Source organism: Passer domesticus, chromosome 3, assembly GCF_036417665.1.
Source record: "Passer domesticus isolate bPasDom1 chromosome 3, bPasDom1.hap1, whole genome shotgun sequence".
Taxonomy (NCBI): Eukaryota; Metazoa; Chordata; class Aves; order Passeriformes; family Passeridae; genus Passer; species Passer domesticus.
In genome coordinates this window covers 98,845,825-98,867,923 of record NC_087476.1, presented here as the reverse complement: position 1 = coordinate 98,867,923, position 22,099 = coordinate 98,845,825, and the positions used below count along the sequence as shown (strand labels likewise).

Genomic DNA, 22,099 nt, shown 5'->3' with positions numbered 1-22,099 from the left:
GGATGGAAGTTAACCACTTGCTTAATTCCCTTTTATCTCCTGAGCAGGATGGTCAATGGACCAACTCACTCAAGTATGTGCCTTGTCCTATCCTCAGGTGACACCAGCCTGTAGAGCAAAAGGAAGCTGCTCCATTTTGCTCCAAGCCCAAGGAGGCTGCACTGTTTTCAAACTTGTGAGCTATGTGGGCCAGCAGTCCTGAAGGGACCCCTCTAGCTTGAAGTTATGCAAAACACTGATTGTTTTGGGCAGGTTTGCACAGAAGAGCACTGCTAGGTAAGGTAAGCATCTGGTTGTAAAGAATTCACCTGTTGCTAAGCAGGTTAGCACATATTAAAAGCAGAGCAACCCAAAGCAGGAAACCTTGGTGCTGAGACCTCTTGATTTTATTTCTATTTACTTTTCACCACCCATATCAGACTCCAGAGAGATTTACTATAAATTCAAATAGATTATGGAGTAGAGAAATAGCCAGAAAAAGCTGCTGAGGAGCTAGAAAAAACATTCCCTCAATCCTCTATGCCTCTCACATCCTCCTCAGCAAAATCTTAAAGTTAGGTCTGGACTAGACATTTAGTGGCAGAGACTTCATCTTAGCTGCTTTACAGGTGAAACAATATTCAGTTGCCTGAATTAATCTTGCTGCTGGAGCACATCAGAGCATGTGAGGTGAGACTTAGGATGCAGTGAGAGAGAGGGCTTAAGAGGCAGATTCTCTGTGGTGCCACTAGAGTGCCTTGAGATCAAATGTCTGTCTCCAGTGAAGTCACAGGTTGGACGATGGGGGTCTGGGAAAGGCTGCGGTGGCGGCCACAAGTTAAGTGTTTCTCAGAAAAGCAAATAAAACCAAGACCCTGAAGTAAAGTGTTTCCAAAAGTGCACACCCAAAGCTCATTGCTCCCTGGAGCACTTTATTCAGAGGGGTTCAGTGGTGGGGTGCTGCTGAGATCCCAGCCTCACCGCTTCCCGATTGGCCCACACAATTTCGTGAATGAGGAAATCAGTCTCCTGTTCCACCTCTGCGTGGCGGAGATCAAGCTCAGTCAAAGTCTTGTTGTTTGCCAGCCCTTCAAGCAGCTTCTTCCCACCATCCTGCAAAAGGATGAGAGGGGATGGTTAAAGGAGGACACCCAAAACACAAGTGTATTGCTCCTTTCTCTCCTCCCCAGGGCAACTTCTGCTGCTGCCAGTGGGAGGTGCATGAGATAGTGCCAAAAGGGATAAAGGCCTCCACCCAGGTCCAAAATGTTGCTCACAGGAGAAGTGCAGAGGAGGAGTGTAACCTTATGCAGCTCTCTGTGACATGACACAAGCTAATGACTCCCTCTGGGTACCATGTCAGGAGTTCTCAAGCTCATGCTGGTTAATAACACATCTGGCAATGATAACCTGAGAGGAGTCTGCTCCCCCCTGTCCCCTGGTTCCCAGCTTACTGCTGGCTGGGGACAAAGGGATTAGAGTGCTGTTCCTCATCTTGGCAGTTGTGAGAGCCCAGAACTGGCAATTTTCTGTCTGAATGCCATTTCCCAGGCTGGGTTGGTTTTCCTGAGATGAATTATCTCATGTAACTGAAGACCAGCCTTCATGAGACAGAAAATGTGATGTAGCTTTAGGGAGGCAACCCACTCAGAGGCATTTCCCCACTACATGAAGCACTGTATTTAGGGATGTGACAATTTGAACTTTTTTCTGCTGTTGCTATTCTCTTCCAGGTACCAAATACACCCCCTGCCCCTTCTCCTCCATCCACATGGGTCCCCTGATCCCAACACCCTGCCTTTTAGCCCTTTTGCCAAAAAGGACTGGGAAGAGGTCTCTTTTTAATGGGCTACAGAGGTCAGAATTGAATGCATCTCTAGCAAAACCCCCAATTTTCCCAAAGATAACGCTGCCAGCCACCATTTGGGCTGCCATGGAACTTCACAAATGGGTAACAGGAGAGCTCATCAGAAGGAAGATACTAAGCACAGAGATTATTATTTACTAAACAAAAATCCTTCTATCCTTTCCAACCTTTGCCCCCTTCTATCATTAAACTCAAATGGTTTTCCACATCCAGGACCATAAAATTCAGAACTCACAAAAGGTTTTCTGCCATCAAATCCTTTCAAAACCCTTGTCAAACACATTGATGCCAATATTCCTGCCAGCAGGGACAGCTGGGCTTGCTGTCTCTTTATATGACAGTGAGAATAATCGAGGCAGCACAGAAAGTTTAAAAGCCAGCATGATTGCTTTTGGCTGTCTAGTTTCAGATTTCTAAAGCTCTTTTTAATCAGCAGAAGAGAAGCGGTCTGGTTTGTGGGCATGTTGCATGCTGCAGCTCTTAGGGATGCAGTAAGATCTGTGGGTGCTCTTCTGTCTAGAAAATGTAAGCCTGTGTTTTAGGAGCCACTTACGAGCACACAGACATGACTTTCCTGACCCACCACACTGCTCCCGGCCCGCAGGGTGAGTTAAAGAAGCTCAACAACCAAGCCAATTTCTAACAGTCTCCTCTGAGTGTGTGATGGACAGGAGAAATTCTGAGAAGGGTGACACTCTCTGTGTGCTGCTGAGTGACAGATGGCACAGCAGATCCAAAGCACAGAGGATATGCATGAGACCCTCATGACGCCTATCATTAGCTACGCTCACGTGTGCGAGGCATCTGTGATTTTTCCCAGACGTGCTTCCTGATTTTCAGTTTCCTGGGGGGAAATCCCTCTCTGCCCAAAAGCCCAAAGCCTCAAAGACACATTCAGCCCTATGAACAGAGCTAGATGTAACAAGTGAGGTAAATGCATGTTCATGCAGAGAAGGTGTCATTCTCTTTCCTGACATCTGCTACAGTCTCTTCCCTGCTCACAAGTGATTGTTATCATAGCAAGAATGCAAAATGAGGGATGCATTTGCCTCTGTGGCTTTGAGACAGGCTCAGGATCTGCTTTGCAAGGCCACCACACAGGGTCACAGACTGCAGGCAGAAAAGGCTTCTCTTACCAGCCCCAGGTGGTTGCATGAGAGGTTGATGCTCGTCAGAGTGGTGTTCTGAGCCAGGACCTGGGAGAACACTGCCGCGGTTGGCCCTGACAGGTTATTACTTCCCAGATGGAGGGACTTGAGGCTGCTGTTGGTCAGCAGGGCACGGCCAATCGCCTCCCCGCCTTTGTCCTCCACGAAGTTGAGGCGCAGATTCAGGGAGGTCAGGGTGGAGCTCTCAGCCAGGCCGTGAGCAAGAGCCTGAGCCCCCAGGTGAGAGATCTGGTTGTTACACAGATTGAGGGTTTCTAGTTTGCTGTGGCTGATCAGCTTGCCAAGAGCTTGTGCCCCGTGGTCCCTGATGAGATTGTGGGACAAGTCCAGCTCCAACAAGCAAGGGTGATTCTGCAAGTTACGGGCCAGGAGCTTGATCTTGTCATCATCCACTTTGCTTCGTGTCAGCTTGAAAACCTGTGGGCATAAAAACCAGGGTCACTACAACAGCAGTGCTTTGGACTGAGCTTTGTACAAGATCATCACGAAGTTAAACCTATAGTCCACCAGACAGGATTCATCTCCCTTCACTTCATTTACCTTTAGCTAGCAGGCTCAAGTATTTGCTTTCCTAGTGGGCTGATACTTCCAGCAAGCAGGACATGCCACTGATGTCCCATGCCTATTCTAGAGAAAAAGGGTTTGCTTCCTGGAAATGCCTGTTCCTCTCCTCTGACTGCACAAGATCTCTAACTGGGGGCTAAATATTAAAGCAAGATAAAGCTGCCCAAACATCTGCAGCAACTAGCAGCAGAACCCAGACCAGATCACAGTCAACCTGTCTGAATGAACACATGCACCAGTGATAACCACGGTACAATGTCCTGTGTGCCTGGGACATCTTAATAGTCACAACAGAGGTAATTTGTCTTCTGGAAGCCATATTTCCCAAAGCATGACACTCTGTGGGGAATTCATCCAGCTCACTCTGTCTCCACTCTGGATAGCAATGCCCACTGATGTTTTGGAGGGGCTGAGTTATCTGCCCTGCAGTTGCCACAGAGCTGAAGATACTGTTAGTTCTTAGGAGGAAAATCCCTCATTGCTCTAAGGCAAGTGTGAATGTTTCCCCATGCTGTTCTTGGGGGTCTTTGCTCCTCTGGGAGAGGTTGACATGCATTTATTGAGCAAAACTACCAAAAACTCCTAATGAAAATTTCCCTCTGGACTTTCCCTCTCCTGCCTCCCACAACCATATGAGGAGTTAAAACAGTGGAGTGCTGCTGCTTCTTATGCTACAGGCAACAAGTTTTGTGGGAGCAAAATTTTTCTCACTGATCCCCTGACAACCCATTCTAACAAGGACATGTCAGAACAAGATACTCAGTGCTAGGCCAGCAGCTTAACATCTCTGCACTCTGTCAGAGTCTGTAATTTGCAAAAGGAAGGGTGGTACCAGCAAGCAAAACTGGTCCCTGTATTTCTATCCACAGGGAATTTGAAGATCTAGCTGAGGCAGTAAGGTTCAGTTTGGGGTATATTACTTTCAAGTTACGGCACATCTTCACGGCAGCAGCCAAGTTGGAGCAGTCCAGCTCAGTGAAGTTAAAGAGGCTCCACTCAAAGTTCATGCCACAGCTCTTCACACCATAAATGAGATGAAGCTCTTCAAGGTGAGGGAGATTAGTAATGAGATTTCTCAGGTCGTAGTGATGCATGTAGACCTCACCAATTTCAGCATCATCCTCTGTGTCAGAGAGGTCACTGGTCTCCTCTTTTTGATCCACCCGCAAAGGCGGCAGGAACTGATTGATCTCCAGTTTCCGCACATAGCCTTTGCAGAGCGGGATGAGCTCTAGGACCTCCTGGGGGTCTGTGGTGTTAGGGATGAAAAACTGCACAATGTTCTCCAGGTGACGTTCAAAGAACATCCGTTTCCAGCTGTCTCCATAATTGGAGACGTCACACACTTCCCAGCGCTCCATACAGCACCTCTTCCAGTACTCCTCATGGCTTACTGTGTTGGCAGTCACAGCGAGTGGAAGGCTGGTGGAGAGCCTGTCCACCACCTTCTTTTGGTGCTCAGGCAGAAGATTGTTCAAAATAGGGTTCTCTGGAAGAGATAAAAACCATGAGAGGTCGGTGTGGGCATAGGAGCAATTGCTGGCACTATGGTTCTGCCTGGGGCACCAGCTGTGTGCTCATGCCCTCCCCTCTGCTGATACTGGCTCTCTCCTTGGTTGCCAGAAGCTGGAGCACAGAGCTAAGTTGGCAGAACACATATAGGATTAATTTGTACATTTCCATACACAATTTCTAACTTTTACAATGGAACATCAGTGTAATTTGGTTTACTCTCATAATATTTGGGAACTGCGCCAGAAACTGAGCTCTGCATTTAAACTTGGTTTGAATGCAGTTTATATTCAGGGCAGGAATTCTGCTCCCAAGAGAACTAATTCAGCCTTACAGTGATAGGAGAGCTTGGCCTGCTATTTGCTGAACTTTCTCCCTTTTGGTTTCTAAGCATGTTGAAGAACAGTATTTGAGAACAACTGTGTGCTTTTCATGCAGGTCCTTGTGCCTATTTATCTTAATTCAAGCATCGGTCTTACCTCAAATTGATTCCCGTTCCTTTTTGCTGAGGCACACTCCTAACTTTTAGGTCCACCTTGTTTAAATAAAAATTCTGTTTTCCCAGATATTCTTTCCCCTGAGTCTCTTTCCCAATACTTGCCCTAAGTCTCAGCTGTCTTCTCTGGTGGAAATTCTTTGTGCCCAGCAATGCCAGAGAAAAGCCATGTGTAGTCACACCATGAATATTTGAGCATGTGTACACAGTTGTGTTGAGTAACATAAATCATAAGGGAAGAAACCTAACTGTGCATGGGAAACCAGATTATGAAACACAAAGTGGTGTTAGCTTTATAGTTCCCCAATTTCTGGGACATTCCCTTCCTAAGGACACTGACAGTTTTACCACTGCCTCTTCCTGGAGTCTATTTTCCAGTGTCCCGTGACCTTCTCTGCAAAGTCCCACGACACAAGCAGAGGTGGGACACATATGGGCAGGGCTGGGTTAGCTTCACTCAGGCTCACTCAGGCCCCACTGTGGGCAAGGTGCAGCCTCACAGCTCAGGTGACAGCATGAAGGTCCCCATGAAAAGGAGCCCACTGCTTTTACGTGTGCACAGTGGACATCCAATGCATTTAGCATCAAACTGACTGATCGGGCTGCTGGGACTGCAAGGCTGTCCCAGCTCAGACCCTCAAGTACCTTCAGCTCCTGGCATAAGGCAGCACTGAGCTCCTCTGTACTGTCTTACAGTCCCAGTGTGGACATAGCCTTAAAACTATCTTTGGTCTCTGCTGCCACTTCACTGAGTCAGCCAAAAAGACAGGCCCTTCTTTTCCCCCTCCCCGTCAGTTCTCAGATGAGACATGCTTCTTCTGTTTTGCTGTGTTTCATCAGTCCACCTGCTTCAAAAGCACATTCCCTGCCTGAGGATATAACTTGTCACATCACCACCAAAAGCCATGGAGGAGGGCTGAGCCTGTGAGTACAATACTGAGATGATAGCTCCTCTGGGCAGGGAGCAATTCTGCATCTCTTTGTACAGCACTCAGTACAACAGGGCTCCATCCTTGATCACTGCCCTAACTCTCTGTGAATCAATAGCAGGAAACAGCAACTGCACAGCCCCAGTCATGGTTGAGGTGAGTCCAGAAGAGCACCGATGGAAGATGATGTGATAGAACAAGGTCAGTACAGAGTCACATCCTGGAGTGCAGCCCAGAGGACTACAACCACCCCCGGAGTGTACAAATACATACTTAGCAACTAAACAGTTTGTTTAACTGGCTGCCCAAGGGGATATTTCTCCCCATCTGCTCCTTTGGCAGGGCTGGGTGCCACACTGCCTTTCAGATGCATCTGCCTGCCTTGTTGACCCTCTGCTCTCTGGGGCTGACCCTCTCTCCATGTGTCCTAGAGTAAATGTGCTCCCACTTACTTTCGAAATTGTGAGCGATGTGCTGGATGCAGAGCTCAGTGAGCTGGGGGACAGTGACCAGGGACCAGCTGAGATCCTCAGTGATGCAGCGGCGTGTGTAGAATGAGCCATCGGTGAGGCTGGCCTGAGGTGGGCATGGTGAGGGAATGGCTCTGCCCTTGTCACCAGCTTCTGGCTGCTGCATCCTTGCTCAGGACCTACTTCTCCTTCAAGAGAAGCAAGGGGAAAATTCCTTGAGAGTCACCACTACGTGGTTACCTGCAAAATAAAAAGGCAGCTTTAGAAAGAAGCTAGCAGTATTAATGGTCAGCTCACACTGCTCTCCTGCAACACACTTGCCCTTTGCCTGCCTCCTCTGCTTTGGACTGGAAGCACTGCAGCCAAACAACTATTACTCAGCCTCATCTTTATACCCTGCCCTGTGCAAAGAGGTCTCTAGGCACCACATGCAATAAGGAGATAATAACGTGGTGTTAATTCAGAGTGCTGTTGAAGAGGATGGACAGGAATTGATTGTTTACTGTCTTTTCCAATAAAAGTAATAGGGGAAGCTGGCAGAAGCTAGGCTTAAACCAAAGGGTTCTTCACACAGTTGAACTGGGGAATTCCTTGCCACAGGATGCTGTGGATGTTAGGAGTCTGCAGACTCTTAAGAAAAGTCCATGGTAGAGAAACCCTTTGAGGATGAAATACACAGAAGTCATGTGGTTCAGTGTGAGCAGCTGAACACAGCTGGGGGTGGGGAGAGTGCTGCAGGAAAGAACACACACTTGCATTGTTTTTCTACTGTTCTCCAGGTGTCTGCTTCTAGCCACTGTCAGAGATGGGGTTTTGGGCCAGCTATCCCCTGGTTTGATCCAGTATGCCTGTTCTTATGACTCTCTAAAGACAGATGCTTTACAGATGAATACATTGTAAGTGTATTCTTTTCCTGCTTTTCTCCATTATTCTCTGGCTGAACTCCTTCCAAACATCCATTAAATGATGAGATGGGTCAGACCTGTTGAGACCACACTGAGCCTAAGCAGATATGAGCTAAAAGGACCAGCCTGGAGCCAAAGGAAGGATGCCTGGTCCTATTAGCTTTGCAGAGCTTTCCCAGACCGAAGTTTTCCATTTGCTGTTTCCTATTCCAACCTCAAGGCCAGCGCTCTCAGAATCCCACATGTATGGTTATTGCCTGGAAGTCCTAATGGCTCTCTGACCAGCCAGTCTAAAAGAGGCAGAAAAGACACCAGGAAGGAATCATCCACTTGAGTTCCGGGTTCCACAAGAGCATCTAGGTCTGGTGAGCATCCCCCAGGGCATACAGACCCATGCTGATCCTTACTGGGGCTAACTGGACTTAACAGGGCTGCAGCACAGGGCTGGGCAGTTACAGGCTGCAGACACCTAAAAGAAGCATGAGGCAGAGGTGGATGGCAATGCCAGAGGTGAGAACACCTTCCTGCATGACCAAGAGGATATCTCAGGGCAGTGGTGGCCTTGCACCACCACAGGGTCAAAGGATCCTGTGGAAGGATAACTGCCATGTAGGATCTTTGACCACCACATCCCTCACCTGAAGGGTGGTTTGATCCCAACCAGCTCCTCCTTTGTGAGGGATGTGACCCAGACAATGGTCCACAGATGAACCATTCAGTCCTTCCTTTCCCTGCACAAGGTTGCTGCTTTCACCTCAGCCTTCCCAGCTGGTGCTGCTTCTGCCAGCACTGCCCTCTTCCTGAAAGCTTTGGAGCTGGTTTTGCTAGTCTTACTCCCTCTGCTCCTTCTCCCTCCAAAAGGCATCTGAGGAGGGGTCTGCAAAAGAGGGAAGAGAGGAGATCTGTGAAATGCTGAGGTCTAGAAGAGAGAAGCAAATTATTCATGCTGCAAATATGTCAGCAAAGGCTTCTTCAAACACACTTGGGGCAGGCTTGAGAGGGACAGTCAGGAAAGGGTGGAGATGGCAGTGGCAGGGCATTCTCTGGCCCAAAGCAGGACGATGAAGGGTGCCAAGGACAGGGAAGCTGTATTTCCTGTGAGGCAGTGGTGTACAGATGACAAAGGTAAAGGCTGTAGAAAAAGGGAGCCTGATCTGGTGAAGGGTGGAAGTGGAAAGAGAAGGAATGAGTGTTAGGCAGCTGTGAGAATGCTGGGAATCCTTTCCCTGCAAAGGTCCTTGTGCCTAAGGAAGGTGCTATGATGATGGACCACCTTTCAGGAGGAAAAGAAGAGACCTGATTCTCCACAGCAAACTAACCCAGCTGAGACCCAACTCCTGGTGCTCAGTGGACTTCCATGGAAGGGCAAAACACAGCTAGAAAGCAGTGAGGTGGCATTAATAGAAGTGACTGGGAAAATTGTTTTCTCCTTGCTCAGTCCTTTGTCCTATTGGAAAAGCATCTGTATGATTTTGTCCCCCAGGCCAATCACAGCTGATTGGAGCTTCTGATGGCTTTCCTGATCTTTTGGAAACAATCATTAAAAGCCAGCTGTTGGGGCAAGCCAGTGCAGGACTGGTGGCCTAGGATTATTTCCTGTCTGTTCCAGCAGACGATGGGATTGCCTGTTTACTGATGGCAGGTTGATTTTCAGAGGGTGGGTAGCCCATGGCACATGCAGAGCTGCTGAATGGGCTCCAAGAGTCCAGGCAGGAGACACAGCTGCCGTGGGCAGGGCTGCCCAGGCTGCTGAGAGGCTTTCCATTGATCTGAGCCCCAGAGCATGTCAGCCCAGCTGACTCCACCATGCCCACTTGTCATTCACTACAAAGCAAACAGAAGCAAGGCTGCAAAGCACCCAAAGCAACCTCATGCCTGTAGTGCCAGGCCTGATCCTGAGCCACTGCTCCCAGTACATCCATTCCCACCATGCCAGCATGGTGAACACACCTGCCAGGTGTCCTTACCACCAGGGAAGGGCCTCCTTCCCTGCTCACCCCCTCTGCCTCAGCTGTGGGAGTCTCACCCAGCCAGAGCTGAGACTCTAAGCCAGCTTCCAGAGCTGGGTTTGCTAAGCACGTATTTAAACACGGGGTAGCGCCGTAATTCACTATCAATAAACCAACTCAACACTGTTAATGCACGCTCCTTCCCACCCACTCTGCATACACATCAGTCACCTATCCTAAAAAGGCTTTATTAGACAATATACCATGAACAGAGCCATGTAAAAAATTCCCAGTTTTTATAGTTTAACACCCAGATTAGATAGTTTAACACTCAGTAAATAATGCTTGAACTTCTTAAAAAATAAAGGAAATCACACTTCCCTTCCCCAGGAGGAACTGACAGAAATCTACTCACAAAGCCAAATTATGCTACTACTAGCATGCCTTACAAACTTTCTTCATCTAAACCTGTTTTGATCTGGAAATAAAAGATTTTTGCTCTTTTCATTCACACCAAATCCCAGAGAGACCAGAAAAGAAGAGCTGCATGGAAACTGGTGACCTTTGGCTGATGCTCCTACTAGGATTACAGAGATCCAAGAAAGGGAACAACTGTAAACACTGTGCTTACTGGAGAGCTTGTAAGAGCAGGATAAATTATTTCTAAGGATAGCTATGCCCCAGCCAAGACTGCATTTGCACTGGAGCTCTGTCTGTCTCTTAATTGAGGAAGCTCTTATGCCACTGCAGCAGCACCCTGCAAAAGCCAGTTGTTCTGCAGGTGCGCTGACCTTAATGCTGTTACCTGCAGTGCAGGCAAGTCATCCTGAGTCTGGCTAACACTACTGATCCCACCGACACACGTGGGGATTTGCCATGCTCTGGGGCACTTCCAAAGGCTGATTCTAAGTGTGCATTAGGACACCGTGTTGCAGGCTAATCCAGGGCCTGAGACACCGCAATGGGCTTTAAGTGAGTTTAAAAAAAAAAAAAAAAGAAAAAAAAAGAAAAAAAAAGGTGCCAAATGAGGAATCTATTTAGCTTCAGATATAATGAAATTTGTCTGTAAATGGGAGATTGAGCAGAGTGAGGTCAGCTGGCCGTTTGGGAATTTGGTTCATGTCACCACTGTAATCCTGGCCGTGTGAAGGGCCAAAACTGTGCTCCTGCATCTCTGCCAGCAGGACCTGGGAAGAGCCACTGCCCTGGTGGGATGTCACAAAACCAAAAGCCCTTTCGGACCTGAGCACTGCCCACCACAGCCCCGGCACTGCGCACAGCTGGCTCTGCCGTGCCAGCCCCCGGAGAGGGGTCCCCTCCCCAGGGGACAAAGGAGAACGCCTGGGTGCCCCGCCAGCCCCACCAGCCCAGCTCCGCGGGATGCCGGCCCTGCGCTCCCCCCTGCCAGCCAAGCTCCTCTCCAGAGCCCCGACAGGGCCGAAACTCATCGGCGCGGCCGCTTCCTCACGAGTCACACCTGCGAGCGGCCGGGAAGGGCCGGCCACGGGCGCCGGCCGTGCTCGGCCCCGCAGCGCCGGGGCACCGGGCCGTCACACGCGCGGGGTCCCTGCCGACACCGGGCCTGGCCGATTCGGCTGCGGGCTCTGTCCTGCTGCCGGGGCAGGGAACGCAGCGGGAGCAGGACCAGCCCGGCCCCGCGCTCGCCGCCGGCGCTGTCGCCACGGACGCGGCCGTTGCCGGGCGCTCCGCGGGCCGCGACCCCCGGCCGGGCACGCTGCGGCTCGAGGGCGCCGCTCCCCGCGCTGCCGGGCCGGGCCGGGCCGTGCTGTCACTGGGCCTGCCCGCTGCCGGGCCGGGCCGGGCCGGGCCGTGCTGTCACTGGGCCTGCCCGCTGCCGGGCCGGGCCGGGCCGTGCTGTCACTGGGCCTGCCCGCTGCCGTGCTGGGCCGGGCCGGGCCGTGCTGTCACTGGGCCTGCCCGCTGCCGTGCTGGGCCGGGCCGGGCCGTGCTGTCACTGGGCCTGCCCGCTGCCGTGCTGGGCCGGGCCGGGCCGTGCTGTCACTGGGCCTGCCCGCTGCCGTGCTGGGCCGGGCCGGGCCGTGCTGTCACTGGGCCTGCCCGCTGCCGTGCCGGGCCGGGCCGGGCCGGGCCGTGCTGTCACTGGGCCTGCCCGCTGCCGGGCCGGGCCGGGCCGTGCTGTCACTGGGCCTGCCGCTGCCGGGCCGTGCGGGCGGCAGGGCCAGCAGGAAGGCAGAGGGACGGGATGCGGGATGGCGCTGCCCCGTCACCCGCCCCGGGCAGCTGCTGAGAGTGGTGAGTGGAGCCCCTCGTCCAGCACAGAGGGGATGTGTGAGTTCACCACCATGCCCCACGAGTGCTGGCTGGGGAGGGAGCATTCGCCGAAGTGGCGGACACTCCTGCAGCAGCAGCTGCCGCTGTGGCATCATGGAAAGAATGGGGCAAGGTGTGCAGTGCGAATGGTTTGGACCCAGTCAGTATTCAAAGAATGAATACATCGCTATCCTCAAGATACCAGTTTCCTTAAATGTTTGTACGGCTAAAGGTATGCTGTCTGTGCCTGAAATGGGCTTGCTTCAAGGCCTCATATTTTGGGGCAGAATGACATCACAGGCAGGTCTGAGGGGGAGGAAAGCAAATCTGAGAACTCCACTGATGGCAGGAAGATCTTGGTCCATCTGCTGCATGTTTGTCTCTTCTCCTCGACCTGTTTGTTTTTCATTCTGCTGTTAAGCATCCTCTGCAGAGGTGGGGAAAGACCAGAATCCTCATCAAGACACATATCATGCTGTGGAATATGAAGAGTAAACAAGGGGATGAAAACATGCATCTCCTCTTTCCCATTTCTCAGATCTAAGCATTGCAGTATTTGCCAGGGTATTTCCAGCCTGAGACAGGTTTTTCTTTCACTCCTTTGGAATGCTGATGTAGCGGGCACAAGAGGAGTGCAGCCAGCCTGTGCCCTGTGGGAGCATACATAACACTGGTGCCAGCTCTCATGACAGTCCTGCAAGTCCCATAATAGCTGGCAGTTTTAGGAAGCTGTGCTGACTTTCATATAAAATTTACCTTCTGGTCATGAAGAAGATGTTAAAAGCATGATCCCAGATCACCCCAAAGGCTCAGCAACAAAACAATAAATGCAAAGAGGCATAGATTAAAAAAAGGGATCAAGACTCTGAGGCTTCCTTTGTGAATTTCAAAGATAGAAAGTTAGACCTTGGCAGCAATGTACTTCTTTCACTAGGTGTGGCCTGATTCTGTCACTCAGCTCCCCAGAAGACAGTGACACTGCCTGTGAGTCAAGCTGGTGTTTAGCACAGTGGGGTAGTCAGAAGGCTCGCAAAGCCCTTCACAAACGCTGGCCTCACACTGACCATGTTACTCCTGGGAACACATCTCCAGGGCTTTTGAGACCTTGAAAAGCAGAAATGAGAGCAACATAAAGCCAGGGATATTTTCTCTTGCACTGATTTCCATGCACACATTCAGTCAGACTCCTGAATTGCAAAGGAGATAGCCAAACCAGATCCACAGAAATAGCATCCCTGAGTTGCCTGCATAACAGTGATCAATTTTTTGAGCTGAGCCTTCAGTAAGCCATCAACACTGAGGTTTTTAGCCCACCTCATGGACAATGTAATGCAAATGTCATGTTTTGGAGACTTCACAGTCCAATGGAGTTCAGCTGTGTCTACCCAGTCATTGATTCCCAGTGCCCAATATTGCAGTCAGTTGTCAAAATGGATGCAATCAGGTGTTGAATCATATGCTGAAAAGAAGCAGTGGTAGTCCAGAAATAGCTATGTTAACTCTTTCTGTACCTTAGCATTTATTTCCATGAGTGCAGACGTTAGTGTTGTTCCCAGTGGGGTGTGCAGTGGCAGTTGCTCCTTAAATGCTGTGGAGTAGGGGTGCAGGGTAAAACATTGCATCCATTCCCATTCCCATCCCCACTGTTGATAGCTGAGAGTGAGGATGAGGGAAGGTGCTGCTTCCTGGCCCTAGTGACTAAGGCACTGTCCTACCAGCAGACCCCAGGTGCCCTCTGTATCCCTCCAGCTACCAGGTCTCAGATTTCCCCTAGACAGCACCTGTGATGGTGTTGTGAATTATCAACTCTGCCAGCTTTGCCTGGAGCTGGAGGATGGTGTAACAACAGTCCAACCTCAAATCACAACAAATAAATTGGACAGGAGCCAGGTCCTGCAGTGCCTTGTGTGGGGGGAACACATCCCACAGGGAATCTTCTGCTAATGTGAAGATTCAGGTGCTGTTCTGGAAATAAAGCTGTGGCTGTAGGGTGACAACCTTTTTTAGTGTCCCAGCATGATGGACTAGAAACATTATCTTCCCTGGCTTTGCCCAGCCACCAACACATCGTGCAGCCAAGCATTTCTCCTCTACCTCTCCATCTTCATATCCCTCTCCTTCTCTCCAGTTACACCAGTGCCAGCTGTCACTTCAGGGACTGCAGGAACACATCTGGTAAGCTTTCTGCCCACAGCAAGTAGCAGGCTGTTTGTTTGCAGTGGCAGCTGGAGGTAGAAGGAATGAAAAAAACTCCTCTCTGTGCATGTGTCCTCCTGGTCAGCTCTGCTAGTGCATCTCCTGCAGCCTGCAGTGTCCTCATGTCACACCGTGATGGCCAGAAGTCACCACACCAGTCCAGGATATAATTTCATGTGAGTGCTGTGCTCCATGTGGGGCAGCCTCTGTAGCTGATGCCTGCAGCGAGGCAGCCTCCATCTGTCAGATGTGGTTCATCTCTCCGAGGGGAAGAACCGTGGGCACAGCTGAAGGTCAGGTTTGAGAGGAGCCTGCTGGTGTTTGATGTCTGCCTGACACCAAAGGGATTCACCAGGATAGGAGCCAGTGAGGTTTGTCCTCAGCACCAGAGTCCTCTTTCATTAATGGCTTCTACCCTTTCAATGAGGAGCACAGAAAGTGGCCAAAACTGGGCAGGACTCAGAAAACTGAGGATGTTGAGGAGCAGGGACTGGCTCCAAAGCTCTATTTCCAGGCCCTCCTCTGGCTGGCTCCCTGCAGCTCTTGCTGGAAAACACTGCTTACAAACAGCCAGCAGTTCCTGGAGTCCTGGGGGAAGCAGTAAAACAAATGACATCCTGGAAGGGGGAAAATTGCCCCTGTACAGCCAGTGCTGAAGGATGGGGGAGCAGGATGCTCTCGGTGCTGCTGCTCTCCCAAAGCTTTCTGCTCTCCCTGGGTTGCAGCAGGAACCATGCAGCTGCTGACAGCTATTAATAGATGGGGAGAACGTGGGCTCTTTTTCCTACTGCTTCCTGGGATGAATGGTAATTACCCTTAATGAGACTGGATTTGGTTCTACCTCCTACCTTCCAGCCCCCTTGCCTGCGCTGGCAGGGAGAGACCAGCCCATCTGCTGCCTGCACTCCTCTGTGGGGAGCGGAGCTTGACAGCAGGAGTGGAGCTCATCTCCCCAGGACATGCCCCAGGCCCTGCTCGTGGATGCTGGCACAGGGCAGGAGGCAGAGCCTGCCAGCTGACAGGCTGCAGCAGCTCCCCTCAGCCTGGCCTTTCCAGTGCACACAGGAGCCCCGTGGGGGTGAGATAAATGATCCCACCACAGGCTGAGGGTGCAGCTGGCTTGGATGCTCTCTCTTTGAGATTAATTAAAGAAACAAAAACAAAATGGGGAACAAATAATCAGGAATCTGACCTATTGCTATGATTGGCATTCCTATCATCATGCATCACACCAAGGTTTGTGAAAAGGGGTATCCTTCCTCCCTGGCTGGTGTAAAACCACTCCTAGAATATTCCTGGACTTGCCCTCCATCTTCCATAGGGCACAGTCTAGCTGCCGTAGGGTTAATCAGGATATGACCTGCACAAGTGGGATGGTTTTGTTGTTCTCATACCACCGAGCCTCTGACCTGAACTCTGAAGCAGGAAGGTTTCCTTCATTCAGGTTACTTCAAAACTACTGCATAAATAGTGCAGGAGGTTTTCTTCATCCACTGGGAGGCTGTGCCTCCTAGGAATCACCTCCAAATAGATGGATGCAAATGTTAAATCTTTCTTGTACATCCCAGTCTCTGGCTCTGGGGCAGGATATTCTCTGCATTAGTGTTTGCCCAAGGTGCTTGGTAAGGCTGCGCTTCACAACCCCACCTCTGTGCTGTCCTTCCCATCTGGACAGCCACAGTGCCTCAATGACTCTTTACCACCCTTGAAAACTTAGACTTTTCCTTTCTTGGTTCAGTTTAGCAGCTGGTAACACTTTCCACCATGGGAACCCCTTCCCTTCACTGACCCTTACTGCTTGCAGCAGGGCAAAGGGTAAAAGGCTGACCCACCTTGCCAAGCTGAAACTTCCCAGGCAAGACAGTTTATTTGCTTCTTAGTTTTTTTTTAACTTTTTTGTTTTGTTTTGTTTTGTTTTGTTTTTGTTTTTTTTTTTTTTTTCCTCCGGATCATATGTTTCCTTGGCTGAATCAAAAAAACCTTTCTGCAGGCAGGATCTGTGATCTGTGCCCAGGGACCTACTGGCTCCTGTTTGCAAACCCCTGCCTCCTTGCTTCTGGAGCCCTCTCTTTTTCCCTCTCTCTGAGATCCCTCCAACGTCAGACCAGAAGTTTCAAGTCCCTCTGCTGACTCCCACTCAGCCCCTTGTGTTGCATCCAAGTGCCAGATGGCACTCTAGGATCGAGAAGGAGCTGTGCCAGGCTCCCCTCCCTTTCTCTCCACCCTTCAATCTAGGGAAAAGAGACAGAGAAAGAGCCCTGCCAGATTTCAGGCTGCCGTGTTTGTGCCAGCTTCCGTGGTCTTCAGCCCCAGTTGCGGTGGGATTGACATGGGAGGTGCTGGCACAACCCTGGAGCGAGGGATGCCAGGGAAGAGAGGACCTGCTCTGAAGCTCCCCTCTGTGCCCAGCTCTGTGTTATAATTAACAACCAATGCCGAGGACACAGCCACAGCCACTGCTTCCTCCATGCTCCCCCAGCCCTGCTTTCTTCTTTTCTTGTTGGAAAATTTCTTGTTTGTCTGGGGTTGCTGACCAGCACTGGGTAACTGCCTGCAAAGGTCTGCAGGTCTGAAGGTTTAGCAAGCTCCTCTTGGGCAGGACAAGTGCTCAGGCCCCCTATATTGAAACGAGGAGGAGGAGGAGGAGGAGAGGAAAAGCAGAGCAACTGCCCTGCCAGAAAGTGGATCACAGAGGCAGCGGAAACATCCTGTTTATGAGTCCTGCTGGGAGCGTGGGGTTGTGTTTGGACAGCAGAAGGAACTTGGGAAGGTTGTGATCAGATATTCCCAGCCTTTCTGCTTCAGATAGCTGCGTTAGCACAGGGCCTGCTGCTTTTGGCTCACAACTGGCTGGCCCCTTGAATAAACCCTCCTTTCCTGGAGGGACTCTGGCACTTTTTGCTGGCTCTTCTTGATGCTCAGAGATGGGCATCTCCATTAGTATGGCCTCAGCTCTAGGGTCTCTGCTGTCACTACTGTGTCACAGCAATCCCCACAGGTCCTGTCCCTGGAGCATGTGTCTCCTCACTGTCAGGTTGCTGTCACTCAGCTCCGTGGAGGGGATGAGGAAGACATGACCCTTAGCAGAGTCCAGGAGGAGACATGCACAGAAGATATGAGATGCATCCTGCTGCAAGAGGGCTGGTCATAAAGGAGGTAATTAATATAGAAACTCTGATCACTGAGATTTTGCTAGCCCTCCTCCTCAATTCCTGGTGAATGGGGTGCTGTTGTGTCCTTGCCAGTGATGCCAGCTCTGGCCAGCTTCCCTCGGCCATGCTGTCACATTCTGCCCTGTCCACCTGGCTGCAGGGCTCTGTGACAGGGAGATGTGGCATCACCACTCCACCAGCCTGGCACTGGCCATGTGAGCCAAGCTGGGGTGCCATGTGGGAGAAGAGAGCTGGCTGCATATTTGCTTGGAGGAGGGAAAGCTTCTAGTTAGTGACTTCTATTCCTGTCTGGGCTTGTTGCAGACTTCACGACATTCAGAGCAGGTGTGAAGCTTTTCCCTTACCAGGCTGGGGATGAGAGTTAGTGGGAGGCTGTTTTCCAGCACTCTCATGGAGATGATCCATTGGTTTTACATTGGTCTCTTTTTTTCCACACGATGGTCCACGATTTGCATTTCAGCTTGTGACTCTGTGTCATTCCCTTCCCTGCCCCAATTTCCACCTCTCCTTGTTGTGCTGTATTTAGATAAATCCAAGTGCTAGCAACAGTGTAGGTGCTCTAGAGGGATGTGAAGCAGGATCAGGTCCTACAGCACAGGCAGTGCATTGTGAGATTTTGAAAATCCCAGAGGAGGCAGTGCATCATCCTTCCCTTGTGTGGCCACCAGAAAGCAGCTCAGAGGTCTATGTTATATTTGAAATGAGTGCATCCTCCCTGCTTGCCTTATTTACCTTCAAGGCCAGCTGACCTGTGATGTCCTTGCTTGATGTCCTCACAAGCAGACAACCCTTCCCTTGGAGGCTGAGGGTGCTCCCTAGAGTCTGACCCACAGAAGAAGGAGAGGACAGGGAGGGGGTCAGCTGGTCTGTGTGGGCTGGGGAGGTGAGGGCACATGGGGAAGGAGGCACATTTTCCATCTCTCAGACCCTTGGTGTCCCCCAGGAGCAGCTCCATATATATCTTGTATCAGGAATTGCAGGGCCTGGCGCAGGGCAACTTGCAGGAGCAGAAGGAGCCCTGTTCACCCCATCACATCAAGAACAACGTCGGGACGGTCGCTGTGGTGGGAGTTGGACGCTGATGGGACAGGACAGGCTGGGAGCCAGCACGCCAAGGGCTGCTGAGTTGACACTGTCCTTTGGTGCACTCTTCCCAGCCCAGCGGAGCCCAGCACAGGCAGAGCAGTGGAGCTGCCAGCTGCCATCACTGTCCCTCCAGAGCCATGCTCTGTGACAGATCTGCTTCCTGCTGCTGCGCCCAGCTCCCAGGCACCCCCTGGTCTCACTGCAGGGCATGGGGCCATGGCAAAGCCACAGTCCCCTTGGTGCTCAGGGCTCAGCTGGTGGAGCAGGACCCCAAAGCATCGTGCTGAGTGCTGGGGGGAGCTGTGTGCACGCTGCCAGATGCCCCCCTGCAGCTCTCTGCCACTGCCTCCCTAAAGCTCTGCCATGTCTGCAGCATCGCAGGCCAGCCCAGGGAGAACCACTGGGCTTCCCTCTTCAGCCCCATTGCTGCATCTGGGTTACACTGCCAAAGGGAGCTGGACTGGCATGCTGCAGGCTGTGCCTGCAGCTGCTGAGCCAGGCTCTCTGGAAACCCTACACCTGAGGATTTGTTCAAGGCTCAGAGATTGCCTGATGCCCACAGGGTGCTTTTGAACCTCCAAGAAGCAACCTGGAGTGTTCCCAAGGACTTCTGCCATGCCAGCAATGTGCCAAGGCCAGCTGCTGCCTCTGTGCCTGGTCTGTCCCTGGGTTATGCTTCCTCTGGACCAGTGTAAAGCTTTCCATCCCTGATTCTAAGTCCAGCTGTCCTCTTCCACTCTCAGGCAAAGGCCTCTGGCACTGCCTGCTAGGGCCAACTCATCCCGCTCAGCTGTGGTTTTTGGCTGCACTGCTTGGTGGATCTCTCCTTCCATCTCCCTGGCTGGGTGCCCAGGGTGATGCTGCTTGCCCAGGGCTGGGAAGCCCAGCTGCAGAGCCCTCACTTGCTGTCTTTTCCACAAAGAAATGCCAGTGTGCAAGCTCCATGGCCCTCAGATGTGGACAGCAGGGGGTCTCTTCTCCCATACCCTGCTTTTGGTAGGGAGGGGTTGTGCCTGTGGTGGGGACACCCCAGATATCCCAGCTCATCCTGCTGCTGCAGTGCTGTGAACGCCAGCAACTCTTGGGTCACTCTTGGGGCAACCAGCTCCAGCAGGAAGCTCTCCTGGCTCTCTGGATGACCAGTCTGTTCCAGGTGGGTGATTCCTGTGTTTCTAACAAGGCGGGGAAAGAAAATTAAAAGCCCAAGTGAGCAAAGCAGCCAGGCTGAGCCAGGAAACATCAGAAATGCCTCTGTCAACACTGCAGCTGAGGCAAGCAGGCAGGCAGGCAGCTTCTTAATTATTGATGGTGCTTATAAATAAATGCTGGGGTAGGGAGGAGAAGGTTATATCAGAGCAGAGGAGCCACTTCTGGGTGGGGGAGGGAACCTGAGAACTTTCTTGTTTTAAAGGTCATTTAGTTTTGCCTCTGTTTCCCCTTTTTTCTGTAACACTCGGTGATATTTGAGTTGGTGGATTATCTTCCCTGTGCATCTTCTTCTTGCACCTGCCTAACCTGGCCATCTAGGAGGAGGAGAGTGGAAAGACACCCGTGAGGGCAGTGAGAGAAAGAAGGGGGAGGGAGGGAGGACACACTGTGTGGAATGTGGGACAAACAGGCAAACGAGGAGACAACGAAATTAGTAGAGCAGCAAATCCCAACCCGAGTGTAAATAATTTTTCACCATGTGAAAAGAAGGTCTACGTAGGCTCAGATTTATCTTCCTGTTGCTGGAGCTCAAGCCCAGGCAACCTCTGATGTAAGACAAGAGGAAAGTGCGTGACATGAGGCTGGGCAAGGACTAGAAGGAGATGCAGGGATCCTGGTTGGGGACTGGAATAGTAACCCAGTGTCTGCATAGCCTCAGGGACTTTTGCAGCAGGCTCAGGGTGGTGTGTCCTAGAAAAACCAGACTATCTGATGGCAATAGTTCTGGGATAGGGATCCCACAGCCAGCTGAAAACACAGGAAGGGTTTTGGGTTAGGATTTCTGACTGGAATTACACCAGTACTTTGAGGCTGGCAGCCCCCACAGGAATCTTAAGTGACTGTGCAAGGTAGGACTCCACAACTTGTTCTGAAGCCCTCCAGCTCACAGAAGCAAGCACACGGGCACTGGGTGCAACAGGGACTTGGGCACAATGGAGCTCCTTCTATTCTACACCACAGCAGACTCCACAGGCTCATCTCCCATCCCCCCTGTCTCAAGGGAGCCACTGCATGTGGTGGGCAGCAGCACCCCAGTGCCTGGGGCTGGTCATGGGTGCAGCTTTGCTCATCTTTCCACTGGAGCCTGCAATGGTTACACATCTGCAAGATGAGCAGCTCTGCAGTGCACGGTGCATGCAGCAGCACACGGCTCTCTGGATGCACACTGGGTGTCGCCATGACAGCCTCACTGCATTTCTTCTCTGCTGACACCCTGGGACCCCACAGCCACCCTCCAGCGACCCAGAGTGACATAAATAAATCAAAATTCAGCCCTCGATGGAAAAGGGCTGCTCCCGGCCAGGAGGATGGGCTCAGTAGCAGGGTGCTCCTCACAGCGGTCAGGATGGTGATGGGGAGGAGATGTAAGGGGAAGCAGAAACATTCTCCTAGCCCTGTGGGTCCACCAGGTGCCTTCTGGAGGAGAGAGGATCTTTGGGTTGCAGCTGAGGAAGTCACGCCTCTCTGCAAGCGGCAGGGAAACGCCAGCTGCAATCCAGGCTGAGGAGCTGAATGCAAAGTGCTCTCACACAGGGAACCAGCTGGCCGTGAAGGGCATGGCAAAGGGCTGCTGGGATTCCCCAGGAAATGCCTCTCCTGCCTCTTTGGGCTCTCAGCTTGCTGCTGTGGACAGCGTTCTCCTGCAGTGGAAACTTCTCCAAAAATGCTCCCCAGAAGCTGGGGACCCAGAGCTGGAGGGGTGATTCAGCCATGAGGTGTTCCTGCCCAGCCCATACTGCCTGTCCCACAGCTGAACACCTCTAGCACAGAACCATTCCTCTCCTTTCCCAAGGATCTGGGATGAAGGAGGTGAGCAGCAGCACCAGCTCAACATGGCCCTGAGCTGCTCCCGAGGGATGGGAAGTCTCGCCTCACCATGGCTGCTGAGTCCATGGTTCCCCTCCACAGCCTCGTGTGTGCTGTGCAGCAGCTGCCCACGAGTGGGTGTTGGCTGCTGCAGGAACAGGGAGCCTGTGGTGCAGGGAGAGAGCCTGCAAGTGTAACACAGAATTCCAGATGTGTGCATGCTTGGGTTCCTGGACTACTCATGTACATGTGTGGTGTGACCAGTTCAGTGCACACTATCACTATGCATGGAGAATCACAGAAACATAGAACAGTTTGGGTTGGCAAGGACCTTAAAGGTCACCTCTGGTTTCCTGCCCCTGAGGTGCTCTCCCTCCCTGGGGGGCTCACTTTGGACATGCTACATTATGTTCAGTGTTTCTGGGAGATGGCTCAGCACCAGATCTGATGGACCAAGCCCCCCAGCTTTTGAGCCTCTGGCTCAGCACACTTTTAAC

General features: G+C 51.6%; 1 protein-coding gene and 1 long non-coding RNA gene across 4 annotated transcripts in view; one reads left to right on the top strand and one right to left on the bottom strand.

The window, feature by feature from the left end:
* Positions 1-891: 891 nt before the first annotated feature.
* On the bottom strand, positions 892-11,456 carry TCTE1 (t-complex-associated-testis-expressed 1). Of its 2 annotated transcripts, none has more exons than XM_064414603.1 (5): positions 11,318-11,456; positions 6,969-7,226; positions 4,500-5,068; positions 2,983-3,432; positions 892-1,092 (listed from the first exon to the last, which is right to left on the bottom strand). In XM_064414603.1, exons 2-5 carry the CDS (start codon positions 7,150-7,152, stop codon positions 916-918), a joined length of 1,380 nt encoding a protein of 459 aa, XP_064270673.1. In that variant the 5' UTR covers positions 7,153-7,226; positions 11,318-11,456; the 3' UTR covers positions 892-915. The 2 variants fall into 2 exon arrangements, with proteins under 2 accessions (XP_064270673.1, XP_064270672.1); XM_064414602.1 differs by lacking the exon at positions 11,318-11,456 and adding an exon at positions 8,530-8,701.
* Positions 11,457-12,058: 602 nt separating this feature from the next.
* LOC135297255 (uncharacterized) overlaps positions 12,059-22,099 on the top strand; it is a 27,874-nt gene continuing 17,833 nt past the window's right edge. Inside the window, exon 1 of one of the 2 annotated variants that reach the window (XR_010359297.1) lies at positions 12,059-12,114. This is a non-coding gene — a long non-coding RNA (uncharacterized LOC135297255). Of the gene's footprint in view, positions 12,115-17,085; positions 17,485-22,099 lie in introns of those variants that run through there. The other variant, XR_010359296.1, reaches the window with a different exon arrangement.

Bases quoted from the DNA above. Each gene is read 5' to 3' on its own strand.
- TCTE1 (XM_064414603.1), bottom strand. From the start codon at position 7,152: ATGCAGCAGCCAGAAGCTGGTGACAAGGGCAGAGCCATTCCCTCACCA. The intron at 5,069-6,968 runs GTAAGTGGGAGC...TATCTCTTCCAG, and splicing joins CATCGCTCACAATTTCGAAA to AGAACCCTATTTTGAACAAT. The intron at 1,093-2,982 runs GTAAGAGAAGCC...ATCCTTTTGCAG, and splicing joins CATGCAACCACCTGGGGCTG to GATGGTGGGAAGAAGCTGCT.